The sequence below is a fragment of the Dacryopinax primogenitus genome (genome assembly GCF_000292625.1).
Source record: "Dacryopinax primogenitus strain DJM-731 SS1 chromosome Unknown DACRYscaffold_3, whole genome shotgun sequence".
In the NCBI taxonomy this organism is placed as follows: domain Eukaryota; kingdom Fungi; phylum Basidiomycota; class Dacrymycetes; order Dacrymycetales; family Dacrymycetaceae; genus Dacryopinax; species Dacryopinax primogenitus.
The window spans coordinates 1,357,684-1,378,687 of record NW_024467200.1 but is presented as its reverse complement, the minus strand read 5'-3'; the positions used below and the strand labels follow the sequence as shown (position 1 = coordinate 1,378,687).

At 53.8% G+C, this 21,004-nt stretch overlaps 10 protein-coding genes across 10 annotated transcripts; 5 read left to right on the top strand and 5 right to left on the bottom strand.

Moving 5' to 3' along the window:
- Window positions 1-462: 462 nt before the first annotated feature.
- DACRYDRAFT_20575 (Thioesterase/thiol ester dehydrase-isomerase) lies at window positions 463-2,114 on the top strand. Its single transcript, XM_040771992.1, has 2 exons — window positions 463-1,452; window positions 1,505-2,114. Exons 1-2 carry the CDS (start codon window positions 807-809, stop codon window positions 1,879-1,881), a joined length of 1,023 nt encoding a protein of 340 aa, XP_040631915.1. The 5' UTR covers window positions 463-806; the 3' UTR covers window positions 1,882-2,114.
- An 842-nt stretch (window positions 2,115-2,956) lies between these two features.
- DACRYDRAFT_104910 (glycoside hydrolase) lies at window positions 2,957-4,428 on the top strand (the record flags this gene model as incomplete). The annotated part of the gene is made up of 10 exons (XM_040767995.1): window positions 2,957-3,100; window positions 3,149-3,193; window positions 3,246-3,259; window positions 3,311-3,471; window positions 3,522-3,590; window positions 3,643-3,768; window positions 3,819-3,831; window positions 3,882-3,999; window positions 4,030-4,317; window positions 4,369-4,428. 10 exons carry the CDS (start codon window positions 2,957-2,959, stop codon window positions 4,426-4,428), a joined length of 1,038 nt encoding a protein of 345 aa, XP_040631914.1.
- Window positions 4,429-5,629: 1,201 nt separating this feature from the next.
- Window positions 5,630-6,998, top strand: DACRYDRAFT_14114 (glycoside hydrolase; the record flags this gene model as incomplete). The annotated part of the gene is made up of 9 exons (XM_040771016.1): window positions 5,630-5,761; window positions 5,813-5,857; window positions 5,908-5,921; window positions 5,976-6,136; window positions 6,188-6,256; window positions 6,310-6,435; window positions 6,456-6,598; window positions 6,649-6,768; window positions 6,819-6,998. 9 exons carry the CDS (start codon window positions 5,630-5,632, stop codon window positions 6,996-6,998), a joined length of 990 nt encoding a protein of 329 aa, XP_040631913.1.
- A 42-nt stretch (window positions 6,999-7,040) lies between these two features.
- Window positions 7,041-8,441, bottom strand: DACRYDRAFT_114312 (Aldo/keto reductase; the record flags this gene model as incomplete). The annotated part of the gene is made up of 9 exons (XM_040769796.1): window positions 7,041-7,173; window positions 7,227-7,298; window positions 7,349-7,435; window positions 7,482-7,622; window positions 7,677-7,815; window positions 7,999-8,105; window positions 8,153-8,174; window positions 8,219-8,277; window positions 8,349-8,441. Coding segments are annotated over 9 exons (852 nt in total), but the record flags the coding sequence as incomplete, so codon positions are not given.
- A 119-nt stretch (window positions 8,442-8,560) lies between these two features.
- On the bottom strand, window positions 8,561-10,107 carry DACRYDRAFT_20573 (Aldo/keto reductase). The gene is made up of 8 exons (XM_040771991.1): window positions 9,905-10,107; window positions 9,833-9,854; window positions 9,652-9,758; window positions 9,546-9,605; window positions 9,356-9,494; window positions 9,154-9,294; window positions 8,943-9,101; window positions 8,561-8,889 (listed from the first exon to the last, which is right to left on the bottom strand). The coding sequence occupies exons 1-8, from the start codon at window positions 10,048-10,050 to the stop codon at window positions 8,710-8,712; spliced, it is 954 nt and encodes a 317-aa protein (XP_040631911.1). The 5' UTR covers window positions 10,051-10,107; the 3' UTR covers window positions 8,561-8,709.
- A 308-nt stretch (window positions 10,108-10,415) lies between these two features.
- Window positions 10,416-11,513, bottom strand: DACRYDRAFT_20571 (uncharacterized protein). Its single transcript, XM_040771990.1, has 2 exons — window positions 10,887-11,513; window positions 10,416-10,826 (listed from the first exon to the last, which is right to left on the bottom strand). The coding sequence occupies exons 1-2, from the start codon at window positions 11,004-11,006 to the stop codon at window positions 10,527-10,529; spliced, it is 420 nt and encodes a 139-aa protein (XP_040631910.1). The 5' UTR covers window positions 11,007-11,513; the 3' UTR covers window positions 10,416-10,526.
- A 166-nt stretch (window positions 11,514-11,679) lies between these two features.
- DACRYDRAFT_114309 (mitochondrial carrier) lies at window positions 11,680-12,903 on the top strand (the record flags this gene model as incomplete). Its single annotated transcript, XM_040769795.1, has 6 exons — window positions 11,680-11,818; window positions 11,869-12,175; window positions 12,223-12,254; window positions 12,301-12,568; window positions 12,615-12,777; window positions 12,829-12,903. 6 exons carry the CDS (start codon window positions 11,680-11,682, stop codon window positions 12,901-12,903), a joined length of 984 nt encoding a protein of 327 aa, XP_040631909.1.
- A 502-nt stretch (window positions 12,904-13,405) lies between these two features.
- DACRYDRAFT_114308 (MFS general substrate transporter) lies at window positions 13,406-15,417 on the top strand. Its single transcript, XM_040769794.1, has 8 exons — window positions 13,406-13,843; window positions 13,895-13,990; window positions 14,042-14,188; window positions 14,240-14,662; window positions 14,709-14,967; window positions 15,020-15,041; window positions 15,093-15,164; window positions 15,216-15,417. Exons 1-8 carry the CDS (start codon window positions 13,428-13,430, stop codon window positions 15,356-15,358), a joined length of 1,578 nt encoding a protein of 525 aa, XP_040631908.1. The 5' UTR covers window positions 13,406-13,427; the 3' UTR covers window positions 15,359-15,417.
- A 31-nt stretch (window positions 15,418-15,448) lies between these two features.
- Window positions 15,449-17,455, bottom strand: DACRYDRAFT_47174 (DUF1630-domain-containing protein; the record flags this gene model as incomplete). Its single annotated transcript, XM_040774745.1, has 5 exons — window positions 15,449-15,671; window positions 15,706-15,969; window positions 16,092-16,435; window positions 16,486-16,936; window positions 16,986-17,455. 5 exons carry the CDS (start codon window positions 17,453-17,455, stop codon window positions 15,449-15,451), a joined length of 1,752 nt encoding a protein of 583 aa, XP_040631907.1.
- A 332-nt stretch (window positions 17,456-17,787) lies between these two features.
- Window positions 17,788-20,535, bottom strand: DACRYDRAFT_20570 (NTF2-like protein). Its single transcript, XM_040771989.1, has 10 exons — window positions 20,232-20,535; window positions 20,010-20,171; window positions 19,844-19,960; window positions 19,549-19,793; window positions 19,297-19,500; window positions 18,850-19,241; window positions 18,736-18,802; window positions 18,242-18,686; window positions 18,059-18,190; window positions 17,788-18,007 (listed from the first exon to the last, which is right to left on the bottom strand). Exons 1-10 carry the CDS (start codon window positions 20,424-20,426, stop codon window positions 17,960-17,962), a joined length of 2,007 nt encoding a protein of 668 aa, XP_040631906.1. The 5' UTR covers window positions 20,427-20,535; the 3' UTR covers window positions 17,788-17,959.
- Between the last annotated feature and the right edge of the window lie 469 nt (window positions 20,536-21,004).

The window sequence follows — 21,004 nt, the reverse complement described above, 5'->3', positions numbered from 1 at the left end:
GTGGTCGCCCCAAAGGACCTTGCTATCAGGGCGAGCGTCCGATACCAAGATGTGACGAGACTTTTTGTGTGTCTGCGTACTACGCGTCTTTCTCTTCACTGGGGCGCGCCGAAAAATCCCAAAATGTTACCCCAACACATCATTTGATTCCGTAGGATTCTGCACTGCCACGTCTGCCCTTGCTTTGTGTCTTTACGCTGATATCCCCAAACTAACCCAGAGTGGCGTTGTGCTGGTCCTGATTTTCGCTGGTCCCTGTCTTGCCCGCACGTTTGATCTGCGGGGCCTTCGGGGACTCTCGGACTGACCCTCGGACTGACCCCAACCTCAGTGACTGCTTAGTCAGCGCCTGGGTCATTCTGTTAGAGGGGTCCGTATGCGCCGAGTAAGCCGAGGTGTTAACACGAGCGTTGTCTGTGCTTCCCGGGTGGACTGCCTAAATTAGAGTGGAGGAAATGGAGGTCCGGCGTCATGTCCGAGGCCGACATCCAACAGCATCTCTGTCGCCACGGACTGTCCACCTTTGTTTTGTGCACCTCCGCACCTCCGCCCATTGTATATGACCTCCAAAGAGGGTGCGTGACTGTAACCCCGCCCCTCCACGCCCGACGCTACCGAGACGTTGTGAGAAAAAAAGCTATAACAAGAGGCGGGAAACTGAGCCCTGGACACCAGTGCGGAGTGAAGTTCCCATATCCCCTTCATTGTCCCAAAAGTAACCGGTTCGTCATCCGCGACCTTCTCCGCCCGGACCATATTTATTCCCCTCTCTTCCCTCCTGTTCAAGCATCCTTCATTACCCCGCAATGCACCTCCCGCGGCCCACCCTCGCTCCCCTTTTCTCCCACCCAGCCCGGGTTAACGCTCTCCGCCCTCAAGCACTCCTTCGGGGGGCACACCAGCCATCTGGCGAGCCCGCCCCGATCAGCGCCGCCGCTGTAGCAGCATGGGCCGAGTCTGTGCTCGAGGTCCCCCATCATGCGCACGACAACATTACGCTCTCGACGGCGCTGAAGCTGTATGCGACGCTCCCCACCCGGTCCGGGCCGATCTACTCCACGCCCCCACCGACAGTTGCAGGCCTCCCCTTTGGTCCGGGGCACCACTTGGTCCTCTTTCCCCCGATTGCGCCGGAAGCCGAGCTCAACCCAGACGGTACGGAGCCGATGTTCACCCCTCCGCTACCATGGTCGCGCCGGATGTGGGCAGGTGGGGAAATGGAGTGGGTACCGGACAACGAACTGCGGATCGGGGATGCGGTGAAGTGCGAGAGTGCAATCGATACGGTGGAGGAGAAGGGGTGGAGGGACGACAAGCCCAAGCTGTTTGTCTGGCAGAGACACAAGATCAGTAACAATAAGGGTGTTGCCTTGGTGGATCGGAGGGCGCATGTCTTCCAGCCGATGGGAGTGGACGGAGAAGTAAGTCAACCACGGGACAAGCCCAACCCAGGTGAGCCCTCTGTGGAAATTGAAGTCATCATATACTGAATAGGGGCGAACAGACCTCCCTGACCCAGACTTCTCCGTCTCCTTCACACCCTCCGATCTCACCCTCTTCCGCTTTTCTGCGCTGACCTTCAACGCCCATAAGATCCACTACGACGCCGCCTATGCGAAATCGGAAGGACATCCGGGCCCCTTAGTGCACGGGCCCCTCACCGCGCTCCTATTGCTCGAAGCCGCAAACTTCCTCCTTCCGCCGAGCGGGAGGTTCCTGCGCTTCCGCTACCGCGCCGTCCGCCCGCTCGTTGTCGGAAAGGAGATCACCTTCTTGGGCAGCTGGAGGCCTGGGGCGAGGGGCGAGCTCACCCTTTGGGCGCAGGACGACGAAGGCCGGGTTGGCATGTGGGGCGAAGCACATATGACTGGTCTGCATTGATTGAGTCGCTTCGACGATAGTGGGGACTGTTGAACGAATTGGGTCACAAAGGCTGGAAGACCCATATCTCCAAAGGCGCTTTATCTAAGGAATTCCGGAACGTAATATGCTTCTCTCGACGCTTACCCTCCTTCATCGGTTTCATGACCTCAAATGACCGAAACAAGTCATAATCCCGCCATCCCGCCAAACCCTCGTATCTATCCATATGTCACCGCAATGTTGTACCTAATAGTAGCAATGCACTTGTTCGACTTGGTTTGACTTGGGATCTATATGAGGTGACAATTGGTTCCCATACCGATGATTAGACTTTCATCGTCGGGCGATCAAAGATCAGACCGGCGGCTCGGGTTGGGATGGAGGCTGAGGTCAATCTGGTTCTTTCCCTTATAGCCACAGGCCTTCGGGACCGTCAAGTTGGGAAGCGAACCGGAGGTCGGGCCGGGTGGTCGGACATCGGATACGACGGATGTCCGGCTCCGATTCTTGCTTCTTTTCTTTCAACCTCTTCTTCCTACCCATACAAAAAGGTCGCTTTAATCTGCTTGAACCCGACATATCTCATTTTTACTCTGTGTGTACACTTCATTTGCAGCGAACAGGTTTCTCTGACGAGAGGAATGAAAGGAGCGCCCCAAATTCCAGTTTGACAGCAACTATGTTATTAACTTGCAGGATGTATCCTTCTGCCTGATGTGATACGATCTCCGCAAACTGCTAGCGGTCTTCTCCTGTACAGTACTTCTTCCTTACAAACTCTCCTGTACGGATCACACGCTCTCCCTCAAAGTCGGACGAGAATGTGCGCTCAAATAGCTTGATCTCCAAGTTGTTCTTGCCCACTCATGCTGGAGGACAACCTGCCTGCAGTTCGGTATCGGTGGAAGAACTCGGACCCCTGACCCCCAACCGTTCGCTCCTGTTCATCATCACGCTTCGTTGATCGGGGTCAGGCTTGCCAGCCTTAATGCACTCTCGTGATTTCTCCTATGAATAATGTATGTCTTTATAAGAGCCTCGTCCCAGATGGCGTAGACGGCACGGCGACCACACGTTGTCCTCAACCACCAGGATGGTCTCGATTACCGCTACGCTGCTCGCTTGCCTTACCCTGTTGTCCTCGGTGCTGTCCGCCCCGGTTGAACTCCGTTCAACCTCTCTGGAATCCAGGCAGACTGCTCAAAGCGCGCCGCATTGGGTGTTGTACTGGGACCAGGTGAGAAATTGCATGCCCGATGCCGATACTGGCTAACCCTTAGACTAGTGGGTCAATGGGGAGAATGGACCTCCCTCTCCTTCAACCATATATGTGCGTGCAATACTCAAGTAGCCCTCGCATTTGTCATCTGACACGTAGTCAGGGCTTCAACGTCTTGTGCGCAGTCTGCGTTCTTTCCCTGGTAGCACCCTTCTCACAGGCCCACAGTATCTTGTCCTTCTTGTTGAGCACCGGACCCGCAGACCAAGTACTGGAGTGGACGTACCTCAGCAATGACACCCGAGCATCTATCAAGTCGGAGTATGAAGCTGCTGGCATCAAGCTCATGGTTTCTGCTTTCGGTGCAACCGATGCTCCAACGACGAACGGTAGGTCGTCATTGATGCATATATGTATGCTGTTCTGATGAATTGGGTAGGATACGATCCTGTGAGTCTTGCAACTACGATGGCACAGTTCGTGCTCGACTATAACCTGGATGGAATCGGTATGATCGGATCATATCGGCAAGCATATATGCTGGAGTAACTGTCTTCTAGATATCGACTGGGAAGACTTCACTGCCATGAATAAACAGAATGGACAGGCCGAATACTGGCTAATCAGCTTCACCGAGACCTTACGGTCGATCTTGCCGGCGGGTCAATATATCATCACCCATGCTCGTACGTCTCATTCCAACCAAACTGCAGATGCTGTCTGATGAGACCCTCAGCGGTTGCACCATGGTCAGAATATGTGCGCATGACGTGGGTCTGATTCTGATGACCGCGATCAGGTTCACGCCCGGAGATTATTATCCAACTGGGGCCTATACTATTGTTAACGAGAACGCGGGATATGCTATCGATTGGTACAATATCCAATTCTACAACCAGGCAAGTCCGCAGAACGATGTGGAACATCACGTCTGATACCATTTTCAGGGTGCGACCGAGTACACTAACTGCTCCTCTCTCCTGTACGAATCATCCACCACATGGCCGTATACAGCACTCTTCCAGCTCAACTCCGTGGCTGGTGTGCCGCTCGAGAAGTTGGTAATCGGAGTGAGTGATCTCCAGATCGAACCATTCCTCGCGGCTAAATTCTCTCGCAAGAAACCGGCAGAACCTAGTGACGCTTCTAATGGTTGGATCGATCCTGCTACACTTGCTACGTGCGTCAAGGAAGCCGTCAATGGAGGGTGGTCCGCTGGGGTGATGACGTGGGAGGTCAGTCCAGTTTCTAATAGCAACCTTGGCCATTCAAATGACACAACTCAGTATCCCGACGCAAGCGCCAGTTGGATTGCAACAGTGCGGGCTGACAGTTTCCCCGTGTAACAGGAGTTTGCACCGCCAGAGAAGCGGGCTCGTGCGGAACATGCAACGCCCTGAGCACTCGTTCAGGATGCACTTTCCCTAGTTACCCATACCAGATTTTGATCATGATCATGAAATGAAACAGTCGTGTCTCGCAATGATCAGAGTGATCAATCAGCTGACGAGAAGAAGCTGATTGACATGTGCCACGAGAGACTGTTTCCGCGGAGAGAAGCTGCTTGTGCGCGTGTGTTCTCAGGGGCTACTTGTTTCTGCTTATCAAGACTGTATTGGTCGAACGACACCAACGTGTGGGGTTTTCTTACCACTATCTTATTCTCAACTGATGATCCGGGACGGGCTTCAAGAAACGTGAGGGTGGCCATTTCAGCTTGTTTTCAGGGGTTGGATAACGTGTACTCGCATATCTTGTGTTCGGCGACACAATCTACATCCATACGGGCGGCTAGACTTCTCTGACAGATTTTGGTCTTTGCTTTCCTCTGCAGCTAGCGTAATACTTTGGGAGGGTGATGTGCTTATCTGGTGAAAATGTGTGTCTTCCTATTCAGGAACACCATCTCGCTGCGATAATGAAGTCGTTTGACTTTTGTCACCCTTTGCATGGACTCTTTCAGCAGAGACAAGTGTCTTATCTTCTGCATCCCGCATAGGAGAATTATTCCACGGGACGTCTGTGTTCATCTATCGGGGTGGCCCACCTTCGATCCCGTTGCAGTTCTCAAATGGGGAGCCTAGGCCTTAGCTTCTACAGGTTTCTCAACCTCCTGAGCGGACTATCTTCAGGAGGTTGGACGCGGTAACACGTTGCGCATACCCGGGAGGTATGTCCCCTTTACCGGCGGCGTGTGCTCTGAGAAGAAATCTTCCTTGGCCGTCTGCGGTGGGCGCATGAACCAACGTTCTTTTCCTCTTCGCTGGCGAGCATGTCTCCTACCCGGGACCGTTCTGAATGGCTTCGCCAACCTCGGACGATGGTGCGTGATATCTGCTATACTTCATTCGTGGAGGATCAATACCTTTTTCATGCCGAACAGTGCTATTGGCACATTGTCGAGGTAGGCGATTGTGTGGGCGAGGACACGTATGGAATTCGTGAAAGGGGTAGTTGAGAGCTCTGAAGCGCATAAATTGCGACAGATGAGAGGGTTTCCACTCAGCGGCACGAGTGACACTCCCAACTACCTTTGACCGAGCTGCGATGGTATCCGTGTCTTTTGTCTTCCTTGCCGCCTTTGGCATCGTCACCGGTGTGCTTGCCGCTCCGGTCGAGCTCATACAGAAGAGGCAGAGCGCCCAGGCTGCTCCGCACTGGGTTGCGTATTCCGACAAGGTATGTTAGCAACGAGAAAATAATTAATGAGCTGACTTCATGTTCTTGCAGTGGGTCTCTGGAGAGAACGGCCCTCCCGCCCCATCCGTTATCAATGTACGTGGCCATTTTCCCGGGAAGGGCAGCAGATCTGATGATTATGACAGGGATTCAACGTCTTGTAAGTGTAACACGCTCACGTAACATGCGCGTGCCCTTCATGCATCTCATGCAGCATCCTTTCGTTCTTGATGACTTCCGGTGCGGCGGACCAGGCTCTGGAATGGACCACCCTCGATTCAGCGACAAGGGCCTCGATCAAGTCTGAGTATGCTAATGCTGGGATGAAGCTTCTCGTGTCGGCATTTGGATCCACCGATGCCCCTACTTCTGAAGGTGCGTAGCTTTGGGTGCTAGTTTTGCGGTGAGAACCTGACCGATACATAGGATACAACCCTACGAGTCTGGCCAATACTATGGCAGCATGGGTGAAAGAATATGATCTTGACGGCATCGGTATGCTGACTTCATAAGATTGAGCCCAATCTTACGCAGTCATTACGTACCAGATGTGGACTACGAGGACTTCAACGCGTTCAACTCAGGCACGAACGAAGCCGTGACCTGGCTTGTTACTTTCACGCAAGCTCTGAGGGCTGCACTCCCCGCTGGGCAGTACATCATCACCCATGCTCGTAAGCACCGTTTCTTCGAGGCTGGGAACCGGGGAGCTTAGGAAGCTGCATAGCTGTGGCGCCATGGTTTAGCAAGTCCCAGTACCCAGCCGGCAGCTACCTCGACGTAAACACCCAAGCTGGCGGGGATATCGACTGGTACAACATCCAGTTCTACAATCAGGTGCTTATGACCCAGGTTAAGCACATCAGGTTGCTGACAACGAATGACAGGGCTCAACAGAATACACCACCTGTGCCGGCCTGCTGACGGCGTCTTCCTCAAGCTGGCCCAACACCGCGCTCTTCCAGATCAACGCATCAGGCGTGTCGCTCAACAAGCTCGTTATCGGCGTACGTCTACCTCCCACCTTACTTACGCGTCAGCCATTGACCAAACGCAGAAACCGGCCAATTCTGGGGATGCCAGTACCGGCTATATGAGCACCTCTACTCTCGCCAGTTGTGTCCAGCAGGCTCAGGCTCAGGCTCAGGGCTGGGAGGCGGGCGTCATGACCTGGGAGTATCCTGATGCCGCAAGCGCATGGATTGAGGCCGTGCGGGCTGACTCCTGGCCCGTGTAGGCTCCTACCGCTCTAACGCAATCGACCCGTGCGAGTGTGCAGAGAAGTGTTTGGGTCGAGAACAAATTTGAAGGCCCTTAGTGTTTGATCGAAAGTTACATGAAATGGAAGTGTACCAAATATGAAGTATTTTTTTGCCAAAGGATCCAAGCCAATCCATGGCAAGGACGACGTTCTACACAAATGCACGTGAGCTCGATGCGATAGAGAAGTGTACGGAGGACGCACGCCACGCTGGATCTGCCAGCTAAGCAGGATACGGGACGGGCCAACACCGTGCTTGGTTGCGATCTCGTTGATCTACATTCTCATCAGCCAGTCCGGAACCCTCACAACCACAGCAGGCGCACAATCGGATCAGCCAAGATCACCTTCGCCCTCTCCCCGCTCCCAAGGGGAGAATACGCCTCCAACAGCTGACCATTCTCCTTCGCCCACTGTGACCCCTCAGCACTGTCCTCCAGAGCAAGGGATACAGCGCACCTGGACAAGCCCATGCTGTGGCCAATGGAAGTTCATCTCCACCTGGTTGACGGCCGGCTGGACCTTGGCCTGTGAGAGCAGGTGCTTCCACTTGCGTATGTTGAAGCTACTAATCCCGATATGTCGTGCACTGCTGCCTCCCTACCAGTGCCCCAGACGTCAGTCCTGCGCATTGCAGGGAAGGAGAAGACATACAGTACCGACAAGAGCCTCCATAGCGCGCCAAGTAGTCACATAGTCCTCTGTAAGCGCATAGTCCACCACCAGATTCCCGTCCTTGTCCTTCGGCCTATCTCCAGGCTTCCCATCCGCTCCAAGGCCGAAAGCCACGGGCCTGCAAACCAAACGCATAATATTCAACCATTGTTGAGCATAGATCACTCGCGTGTCATAGGAAGAGCGCACCAATGCATCAAGTACAAGTCCAGATATTCCGCATTCAAGTTCCTGACCGAAAGCTGATACCTGCCTTCATCAGCCAAGAGTTCAGACACACAGGAAGACAGAAAGGACATACATAGCCTCCCCGTCCTCAGGCCTATGATACCCGTTCCACAGCTTGCCCGTGATCCACAGTTCTGAGCGGGGGATCCCAGAATCTCGGATCGCGGCTCCTACTTCTGCCTGTGCCGGTCAGTGCCCGACTTGCGAACGGGCGTGGGTGGGCGCACCTCATTCCCGTAGATGTAGGCGCTTGGGAACGTGAGCACGAATTGGGGGTGAGAGAGAGAACGCACCAATTGATATGCCTATACCCAGTCCGGAGCGCATGGGCAACCGCGTTACCTACTTGTCCCTACGACGATACCGTCAGCACCCCGCCGATGTACTTTCAGAGTTCTGGCTTGCGCCAGAGAAGTGACACACCTTCGCTGCTTGCCAGGTGCCAAACCCCAGTGAAGGGATAAGAGCGCCGGTAAAGAGCTTGAAATACGTTGGCAGTCCACCGGAGAGGGACATCTTCCTTACAGCAACAGCTTAGAGGATGACAGTAAGGGAAATGGTTGGCGCCAGGGTTCTTGCTCATTGTTGGCCAATATTGGTTGGAATGGGTGGAAGATTGGTTTCTGTGTTGACGAGCGGAACAAGTCATCGTGTCCCTTCTCGTAATGATTGAATTCATGCGATTCAGACTCAAATACGAGTTACATAAAACGAAGACTGTACATCCAATATTTTCGGTTCTATCCAAGCACATTTCTCACAGAGGCACTAATATCGCCGCCGCTCACTGCTTCCAATCCTGGAAGATATCCAAACCTCCCCATTGAGGGTCAACAACCCGCGCCTTGTTGGGGTAGGCAGCGCTCATCTTCTCCATTTTCTGGAAGTCTTCCTCCGCGAGCTTGAACAGGAAGAAGTTGTCTTCTATGCGAGCGGGAGTAACGCTCTTAGCGAGGACGACGTTCTACGTTATATCATGTCAAGATCGGAGCTCATACAGGGAAGCGGAGGACGTACACCGCGCTGGATCTGCCAGCTCAGCAGGACACGAGAGGGCGAAACCCCGTTCTTGGTCGCGATTTCCACTACGGTTGGGTCCGCAAGGAGTTCCTTGGATTTGGCGCCACTGCCGAGAGGGGCGTACGCCTCGAGCTGCTGGCCGTTCTCTTTCGCCCACTGCATTCGTTGTTAGTTCAGTTCGTGGTATGAATCAGGTAAGAAAACGCACCTTGACGAGCTCGGGCTGGGGCCAGGCAAAGTTCATCTCGCACTGGTTGACGGCAGGGCGGGTCTTAGCCTCCGAAAGCAGATGCTTCCATTTCCTGATATTGAAGTTGCTGATGCCGATATGGCGTGGTGCGGTCTCACTCTACCAATAGGGAGGAAGCGTGAGTAATTGTCGGTTCATGAGGAGAGCAAGAGGGACGTACACCATCGACGAGCTGCTCCATCCCGCGCCAGGTGGAGACGTAGTCGTCCGTTAGGGCGTAGTCGACGAGGACGTTGCCATCTTTGTCCCTTGGGTAATCCATAGGCTTCCCATCCGGGCCGAGAGAGAAGGCGACCGGCCTGGCTCGGTCTCAGTTCCGTTCCCCGGGAGAAAGAAGAGGAAGAGCATACCAGTGAATAAGGTACAGATCCAGATATCCCGCATTCAAGTTCTTCGTTGTCTGGTGATATCTTCCCCGCCGTCAGCACTCGCCCACAAGAAGAGGAAACGACGGACTTCTCAGCAACGTCCTGCGGCCTGTGGTAGCCGTTCCAGAGCTTGCTCGTGATCCACAGTTCGGAACGCGGGATCCCAGAGTCCCTTATCGCGGCTCCTACTTCGGCCTACACCAAAAACTCGTCAGCTTTTGCTCCAAAAGCTGAAGTGATGAAGGCAGGGAGGGGAAGGGTGGGGGTACCTCATTGCCGTAATCCCATGCGCTGCTCCACAGTCAGCGTCATGTCTGCAAGAAGGGGTGCAAGATGCGTACCAGTCGATATGCCTGTAACCTGTACGAAGCGCATGTGCAACGGCGTTCCCCACCTGGCCTTTTGCTGCCTGCCAGGTGCCGAACCCGAGGGAGGGGATGAGTGCGCCTGTGTAGAGCTTAAAATGGGTTGGTAGTCCGCCTGCCATTGGGTGTATATTCTAGTACGGGGTAATGGTGGGGGGGGGAGGAGGAGGAGGGGAAGGGGAAGATGAGGGAAAGGAGGGGGAAACATGTTGCCTATTTATGTACTTTCTATGTTGAGGACCGGAGAATGGCCAGAGATGGAGGGCGCGCCGACCGTTCACTTTTACTCCGGCAACGGCGAGTGGTTGTGCAGGCCAGACATCAAAGGGTCCAAGGGTCTAGATTGCCTTTCTTGGTCACCCGCCCGCCCAATCCCGTCTCATCGGCGCTGCGAGTGGCCCGCCTCTGCCTACAATGCTTGACTTGCACAACGACCCGCTTTCACCGAGTGGTCCATACCACAGTTTCCCCGGATGGAATGGTTTCAGTGGTAGAATGCATCGCTTTCCTCGTTGTTCTTTAACTAGAGTACAATGTTGCAGCCTTCTTTACACCTTTCCGAGCCATAACACTGTCGTTCCTCACTTCCTCACCGCACTCATTCCGCCCTCCACGGATTCGGCCTCTGGCCCAAAGCCGGATCCCGGCCCTGCATCTGGTCCGCCGTATGCTCTAGATTCTCCCTCAAACGCGCCATAGTATCCTGCGCGTCGCCCCTAGCGGCCTGTGCCTCACCCGCAGCTTGCACACTTTCAGCACCAAGCGCTTCCCCGATGGTGGAACGCACGTCCCCGATGGTCTTGTCGATCGAGGCGTCGACATGGGAGGGTTGGGAACTTGTGTAGTTGCCCGAGCTCGGGGCGGCGTGGTGGAAGAAGTTGGACGCAGCCTGCGTTGCCTGCACCCAAGCCAATCCGTCAGCGTGAGTCAGCTGGTTCTTCGAAGAGAAAGGACGAACATGCTGGAAACTCTTCTTGATACTCTCCTTGATCTCCTCAGGCATCTCGTACCCACTCTCGCTCAAACCCGCCGACTCACGCGCCCAGGGCTGCTTGTCCTCGCGCTCGTTTGACGACATTCTTCTTTCCAAATTCCGGTTCTTCGAACTTGAATACTCGATGTTGGTGTAGGTGGTCGACAACGATTAAGGAGTCTTGGGAGGCAGACCCTGCACCTTCCAAGCGCTTTAAGTACCCTCTGCAAGCCACAAGGCTACAGACCCAGAACGGTACATCGAACACCACGCTCGTGATCCGTGACGTCACATGAACGAAGCCGGTGGCACCGGCGCGGGTGCACCCGGGGGGGAGAGGCTGGGGCTGTGCCAATTTCACCCGTGGGAATGTTGGATTAGTAATTTCTCCTTGTTCAGCTCGTTTGGGTAATTCCGAACCGACTCCGACTTGCGCCTCGGTCGAGAGCCATTGGCCGATTCAGACGAATCCTGATGCACCTGGCTCGGTCGGCAAGTCCGACCCAATGCTCGGCTCCGGCGTTCCCCGCGCCGAAGACCCTGAGGGAAAAGTGGGGAAGTCAGTTCGGGCGAATGACCTCCACGCTGCTGCAGGGCGGGGGAACGTATAGCCCCGGTCACCATCACCGCTCATCGGTCACTGTCAACACCAACTGTCGACGTCGAGCTCGGTGTTTGATAGCGATTAGGATGACTGCTTGAGATGACTACAGGACCGCCGCAGCCATCTAGAGCTGAGCAATATGCTTCCAGGAACAGCGGGAATGGAGATACAAGGATGGACGAAGACCTGATCCCTCTCACGGGCCAGACGGCACCTCCTCCCCTTCCCCCTTCACCCCCACACGTACCCCAACGTTGGAGGGAAAGCGAAAGCTACCAAGTGCTCATGCGTATCCCTCTCGCCGGAGTGTCCAGTCCGTCTCTCCCCTCCTCCCTCGAGCAACTCTCGCTCACGTGGTGGCAGACATGTTCTCCTCCGCACTTACCAACCCGGTGGACATAATCAAAGTACGTCAACAGCTGCGCACCTCCCCCTCTTTGCCCGGAACGTTCTGGGCCATCGGAAGCCAGATGATCCGGACCGAGGGCCCGCTCTCGCTCACCAGGGGCATATTAGCGGGCGTCATGCGGGAGAGTATATACGGCACGATCAGGTTGGGGACGTACGAGTTCTGGAAGGAGACGTGGAAGCGATTGAGCGCAGGGAGGCTGGATGAAAGGGGACTGCCGTTGAAGGTTATGAGCGCGCTGACGAGTGCGGTTGTCGGCGCGTCCGTTACTCTTCTCGGGGTTCCTGCAAAGACTAAGGCGCCAGTAGATCACTGGCGAACCCGACAGACTTAGTGAAGAGTGAGCATTATGTCTCTCTCCTTTTACATTCACTAACCTTCATCAGTTAGGATGCAAGCCCCCTACCCCCCCGGCCATCCCCCACCATACCGGTCCACGCTCTACGCCTTCCGCTCCGTCTACCTCGAAGGCGGCGGCACCCTGCTCGGCGGCATGCGTTCCCTCTGGCGCGGCACGGGGCCCACAGTCGCGAGAGGGATCGTCATCTCTGTGAGCCAAATCGTCGGGTATGACCAGTGTAAGCAGACCTTGAAGTATGGCATGGGGTGGGGGGAGGGGCTGAGGCTGCATCTGGCTGCGAGTTTGTTTGCCGGGTGCGTCGATTGTCCAGCCGAGAAGCATTGACTGATCCTCAAGCAGCCTGCTATGTTCGATCACCTCCAACCCGGTGGATGTTGTCAAAGTCCGGATAATGAACGATTCAAACCGACAATATCGATCCATCCTCCATTGCGTGGGTACGATCCTGCGGAACGAGGGGACCACAGCGTTCTACAAGGGGTTCATGATGTGCTGGGCTAGGGTGCGTTTGCGACTGGTTTCGTGCAGGCAGGTGCTGATTAGTTGAGCGTAGTTGGGAAGCCATACAGTGGTGACGTATTTGATCTTTGAGAGACTGAGGATGTGGGCGGGGGTGAGACCGATGTAGACGATGTAGAGCAGAGTGTATGGACAAGGTTGGATTGCGGGAGAGTGTCGGTGGGTTATGCGACGCATGACGTTAGACGCGGGTACATACCGTTCATAGACAATTCACATCAGCATTGATGATGACTAACCATATTGCGTGGTGGGTGAGTAGTATCTCCGACGTATTCGTCCCAAACAAGCAAGCTTCCAACTCCAATTAATGCAAACTCGGTTGATGTCAGGGCTGAAAAGGCTGACTCATACCGTCCATGCGGTATAAAGTCGGGCACTTCCTCCTACTTCCCTCTCACCGAACAGCGTCCATGCGCACTTGGACACTCCTCTTCTTCTGTTCTTGCTAGACTAGTTCGAGTACCGTCAGACTGCTGTCTTTCTGGCTGGTATTCGCTTTCATTTCTAGCCTTGATTAATCGTCTTTGCTGCTTATCAGTCGTACAACCTTTGCTGCTGTCAGCTGTATCTCCTTGTTCGTGCCAGCAGTTCATCAACTTGCCTGCTATCAACTGTCAATACACCGCATCCATGGCAGACGTCGAGAAATCCGCATCTCCCCCCCCTGAAGCCCTGGCAGTCCAGGAGATTCACTCACGCAAGCTCGGCCTCTCCACATCCTACGAATCCAAAGTCGCCCTCCTGAACTGGCACATCACCCACGAAGTCGGGTTCGGTAGATTCCAATGGACGCTCACTGCTCTGGCTGCATTCGGCTGGTTCGTTGATAACGCCTGGTTTCAGTGTGTGTATGTGGCGACGCCTGAGGTGCAATTGGAGTTTGATATCGCTTATATTGGATGGGCGAGCTTGGCTCTCTATGCGGGGTTGATAGTGGGCACATTCGGTTGGGGCATCGTTTCAGATATCGTGGGACGTCGACTTTGCTTCAATACGACATTGTTGGTCAGCTCCGTATTCGGTCTCGCGGCTGGAGGGGCAAACAAGTGGGTTTATTTGTGCATATAGACGGAACGTGGCTGATTTCAAGTTGGAAGTTATGTGACGTTCTGCGCGCTTCTCGCATGCACCGGTCTCGGGGTTGGGGGCAACATCCCCGTTGACTCTGCCTTGTACTTGGAGTTCATTCCAGGGTGCGGTCCTTCTCCTCTCTCTCCTTCCTCCCCTGCTGACCTCGATTGCAGAACGCACCAATGGATGCTAACATTGCTGTCAATGTTCTGGTCTCTCGGTACGCTCTTCGTAGCCCTCATCGGATGGGGGTTCATCGCTACGTACTCCTGTGCCGGTGCGCCCTGCACGCGGGAGAACAACATGGGATGGCGTTATGTGTACGTCGTAAGCCGTCTACCCTCAGACGGACGTTGACAACCGATATGTAGCTTCTTCACCACAGGCTCGGTGGTGTTCGCCATGTGGATCCTGCGATTCTTCGTTTACCGAATCCCCGAATCCCCCAAGTATCTGATAGCACGTGGTCGAGATGCCGAAGCCGTTTCAGTAGTGCACTATATGGCAAAGCAAAACGGCCGGATCTCCACCCTTACGCTCGAGAAACTACGCGCGGCAGCAGGAGAGAGCGTTGATGACCTCTCCCTGAACCAAGCTGAGTTGTCCCCCACGTCGTGGACCACTGGCAAGTCGCTGTGGGAGATGACACGGCAGAGCCTGGCCCAGTTCAAGTTTGGGCATGTGAGGGCCTTGTTTGCTACCTGGAAGATAGGAAGCAACACCCTCTTGCTCACTCTTCTCTGGGGCCTCATTGGAGCTGCCTCGCCGCTGTACAACGCCTTCATTATCGTCTTGTGCGTTTCTCTCCTCTGAGATGCCACAAGCTAACGAAAGCTACAGCATATCAGAGAAAGGCGCCGAAGTCGGTCAATCAAGCATCTACACTACGTACCGGCAATACGCCATCACCTCCACCGTCGGAATCCCCGCTGCTATCATCGCCGCGGCGCTTGTTGAGCTGCCGCGTTCGGGGAGGAAGGGCGCTATGGCTTTGTCCACCGCTTTGACAGGCGTGTTCTTGTTCCTTTTCACTACATCTAGGAATGCGGAAGGGATATTGGGGTGGAACTGCGCGCTGAGCTTGACGCAGGATATCATGGTGCGTCGTCCAGGTATGATATGCTCACAATGTGCTTACTCTTCGATCTTAGTATGGAGTCATATATGCATACAGTTGAGTGGGTTTCATTGGTCGTGGAAAATAACTGACATCAATTCCTCTAGCTCCGGAATCCTATCCTGCGCCTCAGCGCGGAACAGGCTATGCCATCTCCATGACTTTCAACCGCATCATGGGTGAGTATGGCCCACCAGTCTATCGGGTTGAGAACTGACTCCTGCTCACAGGCGTCGCCATGCTCCTCATTGGTCGATTCATGGAGATCACGCCCACCAAGCCGGTCTACGTCTCCGCATCCCTCTTGTTGGTCACAGCAGTGCTCATGCTGCTACTACCGATCGAGACCGGGAACGGACGTATGGCCGTCTGAAACATGATTACTGTCTTGTCCATAGTATCTATAATAGAATTACAAATGTTGTTGTCCCGTCATGTCATTGTCCTGTCTGTCCTGTCTGGGTCATGTCCGAGCAGCAGTCATCTTGTCCATCTCACGCTGGGCAAGATCAGCACGCGTCCGCAGCCAGCTGCCAAAATTGCTGCATCTGAGGAAGTGTTCGTAGAAATCACGCTGGCCACCGCCCTGCACGCGAAACTTGAGAGGCGAACCGTGCGTCTTGAGTGACGCCATGAAATGAGGGGTATTGAATGGTTTGAGGGTAAGTGGTGTTGATGAGGCAGATCTGTCAATTGGAGTTATGTGAGGCGTGGAAATACTGAAAGGAAATCACGTACGCATCTGTGGGTATCAAGCTACCAAAATAGCGATTGAGAGGCACGAGCAGCTTCTCCGTCTGTTGCAAGAAATGTATGCGTAGCAGCCTCGAGCACTCATCGTAGTTTCGTGCTCGGATGCCATCCTCAAGTGTCTTGAGAAGTGCGCGATCCTTGGAAATGTACCGTTTGTGTTTGGAATGCCAGCCTGGGGATGGGCCGAGCAATGTTCCTTGTGTGGGCATGTCGTTGTGTCCATTCCCATTTCTTTTTGTGAAGGGTGCGGTTTGCCTGCCATCCCACCCCTTGCGACCACGACGTGCAACACTGACGACAGTAACCCATGAGTAGATGCACACCAAACACTGCAGGATACTGTATTAACACACCTGCCATCCTTCGTCAAGCTCAAGATATGTGGCCAGTGCTTGCACGCCGTCTCAAAGAACGGGTTCGTCACGCCCAAAATGAGCCCGGCAGCCGGATGTTTCTTCGTGACCAACGTCCGAAAATCCGTGTCATGTATAGTGAAGAATGGGCGGAAGTCGCCGGCGAGCGGAATGGGTCGGATGAGATCTCGAAGCCACCAGACAGCATCACTGCAAATACGCGCATTGGAGGCGTAGATGAGGATGGGCTCGCCCAGGATCACACATTCCCAGATCGACCATAACGAGGCGATGGCTGCGCTGAACACCTCGACTGGGGGCGATGGCGGGATGGAGGCGAGGATCTGAAAAGTTATCAGTTTCACAACGGATCCGTTGTCACATTACTACTCACATGGGTATGAGGCTTAAACACATCGGTGAAAGATGCCGTCTCCACAGACTGCTGTTCCTCCCCAAATGCTGGCAGCTCGGTCTTCAACACCAATCCCAAAAACCCTAGCTCCAGTGTCACCCCAGGCTTTGGATCCGGCCATCCTGCGATATTCCTGCAAGCTGTTTCGAGTAAGGGGCTTCCATGCTTGAAGTACGCTGGTCCAAGTTTGGAAGCTGTTTCAAGGAAGAGCGAGACGTGTGGGTGGTGGCTGAGGAAGACAATGGACTTTTGAAGGTAACCCCGACGCATTTGGGGATCACGCTTCTGCATAAAAAGCGCGAAGCCATAGAGATATCCATCGATGGATGGGGGATGATTATGAGAGGCAGACGGTGGATCTCGTATGCGGAACGAGTGTGAATCTGAGCCAGTGGTGAAGGATGCAGAGTCCGGAAAGGCGGAGAATGCACTATCACATCATCAGCGGAGACCTTCCATAACGACATATCAATGCGCACATATTCTCCCTTTGCTTCTCCGAGAACTCTACGGGTGGATACACATGATGCAACATTGGCCCAACATCGAGGTCAAAGTTGACAACTGCTACGCACAAAATCCATCGCTGGATCTTCACCACCTCTTCTGCCGTCAATGGAGCAGGCTCCAGTGAATAATCTATGCTCTTGAAGTAGCTTCCAGGTAGCGTTCGTGATCTTGAATGTATTGGGCTGAGTAGAGGACTGAGCGGTGATCGACGAAGCAAGTCGACAGGACGCTGTAAGTCCGGTGATGAGGGCGACGAACCCAGGCCAAGCTTCAGCTCTGGATAGAGTCTTAGCGCCCGCTTGGGCTGCAGAGTCCTGCGAGCAGCTGGGCCAGGAACTGATGTTGATGTTGTTGGGGATAAACTGAGTCCCAGACCCAAGTCTTGTTCCTCGTCGTCTGGCTCGTGATCCGAATTGCGCGCAGAGGTGGACGAAGACATGATGCAATCTGGTGGCGTGGTATTCGAGACGGTGTGATGTTGTGCGTCGGATTAGATATAGAGAGATCACTGACTCCCGGTGCTTGTCATGGTCGTCTTGCATCCAGCAGACAGCCGACGACCATTGAGCCCACCGTTGACTTGTAGCAGCACCACACTTCTCTTCAGGGCGCCGGTTGTTTCACCCTGAAATCGATTTGAATTGGACAAACTCTCATCATTGTTCTGTCCGAATAGGTGTCTGTCACGACATGAGCGTCATCAAATTGGACCGACACATTGGGCGCTTTGATTAAAGCACTTCTGGTCACGGTACTACTACGGGTGCTGCTCCAGCACAGACTACGACATAAATACAGCGGGTGGGCAAACAGCTATGAATCATGACGAAATAAGAAACGTTTTGATGCCCTTGACAACAAGAATTGGCATGAATGCAACGTAACAAGAGAGAGTGTGGAGAGGCAACGACACCACTCAAACCGAAATGAGAAAGTCATCTCATTAAATCTTTGATTGGCCTCCGATCCACCATTCAGCTGGAATGGCAGTCTAATTGCAATTAGCTGACGAGGTCGCTTGCATAAAATCACATAACCGTACCTTAACCTCTAGCAGTTTGGCATAGGCCGCATCCCCGTCCCAAGCGTTCTCACTGAGGACAGATAATGTAGCAGGTATAACAAGCCCTGTGACGTTTGAGAAGGTCGTCGCCAATTCTCGCTGACCGGGCGTCTGTGACCAGTCAACATTCGATACATTAGTGTACACAGAAACCACACTTACCAGGGATGCCATTTCCGGTGGGACTTCAGCAGGACCATTTAACGTGGGCCCTGCTGTGGGTGGCTGCTGTCCAGGGGGTAATGGTATCTGCTGCGGAGGTTGCTGGGGCTGGGACACAGCAAATCCAGTTGACATTAGTTGAGGTTGTTGGAAGGCGGGTTGCTGCTGGAATGTGGCGGGTGGCGCAGGCATTCCGAAAGCATTAGAAGACGGAACAGCCTGGAATGGGTTGGCGGCAGGTTGGGAGGGAATAGTCGTAATAGTCGCAGCTGGTGGTGCGGTGTTTCCACGAGGGGGAGCTGGAAGACCACGAGACCATGGTTTTCGCATCCACTCCTCCTCTTGGGTAATCATTGGCCCTGGAGTCCAGATGGAGGAGGACGTTGTCCGACGAATCATAAGCATATCAGACATGACAAGAACGTTCATCCCAATCTTTTCCGCACTGTCATGCTCATTAATAGGCGAACTATCTTGGGACAGTGTTTACTTACCTAGATCCAGGAGGGGCGGTGACGAAGACAAAGGCGCGGGTGAAAGAGAATACAACATCTGTGTGGGCTAATGATTTTGTCAGATCGGGATCGCAACATATGCAAGAGACTCACGTTCGGTGAATTCGCCATGGACAGACACCTCAAGCATGTCGCCGGTCCCCATATCCGGCAACAGGGTCGCATCAAATACGAATTTACTGCCATCTTGCAGGGGATGTTGACTCGGCGGCAAGTCGTTAAATAGCTGTAATATGCTAACATGTCCGACATGAAGACCCGCTGCACGCTGCTGTGCGCCAGTAGCGAACCTAAGGTCACGAGACCTAATAGTGGTTTGCATGTTTCTCAGTAAAGGGGGACTGGCGGCCGTGCCCTTTTCTGGCTGATACCGGATGGCTATTTGTCGTGGAGGAAGGGAAGGGAGGGCGGTGAATGAAAAGGTTGCGCTGGGATGATATGCGTTGATTAAGCGCTCACGGTCGTTATCGTAAAAGGCGAAGAATCTGCGGGTTGAGGGTCAGACAAACACTAAGGTCCAACATACCGTGGATGTCGTACTGAGAAAGAATACCTCCAATCATGTCACGTAGGTGCTCGTCTACTGAGCTTGAAGCCATTGGCAGAGGGTAACTGATGGGATAGGCCTGCCCATCAGGCCAAGCTCTTCGCCCAATTTGTGTGTTCTCCTGTATATCCCATGTAGCCCCTGGGATGGGCTGACCATCGACGACCTTAAGGGACCGTATGGCATTGGCCACAGTGCTGGGGTACGTCACTATCAATACTTGGTGTGCGTTCTGCATAACTTACTAGTAATATTGGTCGAGGTCTTTGTGCTGTTCGTAAACTTCGCGCAAATGGTTTCCAGCTAGCCATATCTCTTTCAAATGGCGGAGACCGCCGACACGATTTCGGGTGAAGAAGGACGATATGTCACCGAGACTATTGAGCTCGTTGTCCTTTAATGAGAGATTCCGGAGCTCAGGGAGAAACTGAGCTATTCGATGTACTTGTGCTTTTCCCATATTGTTTCTTGCAGCACTGATTGTCTGTACCTGTACGTCCATTACATTATCCCGCGGAATGAACGACATTGGGAGCGCACTGGGGGATCGAGTTCTCCAGCTGCTTTCCAGAGCGCATCTGCGAGCTTATCCTGTCCGTTAACTGAACTCCACTTCGTCATACCGCTTGCTCGCAATACTTGGTCGCCTAGTATATCCTTGTGCGATATCAGAATCCAGATGCAGAAAACACACTGAAGAGCTCACATCGAAAGCAAGGAACTGTGCCGCGGGATTGTACTTTCTTCGCACGAAGTCCTGGATTGCCTGGACGTGCTGTGTATTTTCCACGGGCATCCGAATCGAAGCATCGGCGGGCCTTCCTCGGCGATTCAGAATATCATATCTGCGAGAGCCCGGGCCGTCGTCCTTCGCACAGATTATCAGCATACAGTCAACTCTTTACAGATCATCTACCAAACTACTCACCATGTTTTGGTCCCCACCACGCAGTGCACTGGACCCTCCTCGCCGAGCGGATCCAACACCTGTGGATGCTCCTGCATCTCCGGAACCCGCCCCACTAATAGCGTTCTTGAGCTGCGTTCGACGCTTTGATTTGATTTCTTTCTCATGCCCTGTGACCGGCTGTGGTTCGCGGTATGCCCATTTCGCGTCCGCCATTGCTCTAAACGCGCAAAACGGTGCGTGAGAAGCTTCACAGACAGAGCAAACAGAAATCTGAGCAAAGCAGTAGACAATGTGCAAGTCTGACTATGCAGTTGCGGAGGCGTGAGTCCGGTAATATGCAGTTGAGAAGTGTAGAGCGCCACCACGAAGTGGTCGCATTGGGTTCACGATTTGTACTGTCAGAATGCTTCCGTAATGCGCTTCCGTTTCTGCAGCCTTGTCACTGCCACTTGCCCCTCCCAGTCATCTGCTGTTTTTAAAGACTCCTTTCTGAACGTCTTCGAATCATCAACAGTGCAAGGAAGCAAGGAGCCTACATCTCCATAGGTCTCAAACTAAGAACACGCATACAGCATGGTCGGTGAACTCGAGATGTCCGTTGATTCGTTCGGCGAAAATCAAGCCGTCCTCGTTTGGCGAAGGTGCGAAGGTCAACTTGGTTCAGTCGGAGGCTTATACAGATCGCAGGTCCATCAGGCATGCATCGAGCAATATTGACTCAACAGTCCTTGGAGCACGTCCTCTCCACGTGATGACGGGTGGTCGGCGAAGAGCTGTGAGCTTGGGAGGAC

Excerpts from the sequence above, each read along its gene's own strand:
- DACRYDRAFT_114308 (XM_040769794.1), top strand. The coding sequence starts at position 13,428 with ATGGCAGACGTCGAGAAATCCGCATCTCCCCCCCCTGAAGCCCTGGCA. Across the intron at positions 13,991-14,041 it reads TACTTGGAGTTCATTCCAGG|AACGCACCAATGGATGCTAA; the intron begins GTGCGGTCCTTC and ends CCTCGATTGCAG. Across the intron at positions 15,165-15,215 it reads GACTTTCAACCGCATCATGG|GCGTCGCCATGCTCCTCATT; the intron begins GTGAGTATGGCC and ends TCCTGCTCACAG.
- DACRYDRAFT_20570 (XM_040771989.1), bottom strand. The coding sequence starts at position 20,426 with ATGGCGGACGCGAAATGGGCATACCGCGAACCACAGCCGGTCACAGGG. Across the intron at positions 19,794-19,843 it reads CTGGAGAACTCGATCCCCCA|GTACAGACAATCAGTGCTGC; the intron begins GTGCGCTCCCAA and ends ATGGACGTACAG. Across the intron at positions 18,687-18,735 it reads ACCGCCCCTCCTGGATCTAG|TGCGGAAAAGATTGGGATGA; the intron begins GTAAGTAAACAC and ends TGAGCATGACAG.
- DACRYDRAFT_20571 (XM_040771990.1), bottom strand. The coding sequence starts at position 11,006 with ATGTCGTCAAACGAGCGCGAGGACAAGCAGCCCTGGGCGCGTGAGTCG. Across the intron at positions 10,827-10,886 it reads TCAAGAAGAGTTTCCAGCAT|GCAACGCAGGCTGCGTCCAA; the intron begins GTTCGTCCTTTC and ends GCTTGGGTGCAG.
- DACRYDRAFT_20575 (XM_040771992.1), top strand. The coding sequence starts at position 807 with ATGCACCTCCCGCGGCCCACCCTCGCTCCCCTTTTCTCCCACCCAGCC. Across the intron at positions 1,453-1,504 it reads ACGGGACAAGCCCAACCCAG|ACCTCCCTGACCCAGACTTC; the intron begins GTGAGCCCTCTG and ends AGGGGCGAACAG.
- DACRYDRAFT_20573 (XM_040771991.1), bottom strand. The coding sequence starts at position 10,050 with ATGGCAGGCGGACTACCAACCCATTTTAAGCTCTACACAGGCGCACTC. Across the intron at positions 9,606-9,651 it reads CCGCAGGACGTTGCTGAGAA|ATATCACCAGACAACGAAGA; the intron begins GTCCGTCGTTTC and ends ACGGCGGGGAAG. Across the intron at positions 9,295-9,355 it reads TGGAGCAGCTCGTCGATGGT|AGTGAGACCGCACCACGCCA; the intron begins GTACGTCCCTCT and ends CCCTATTGGTAG.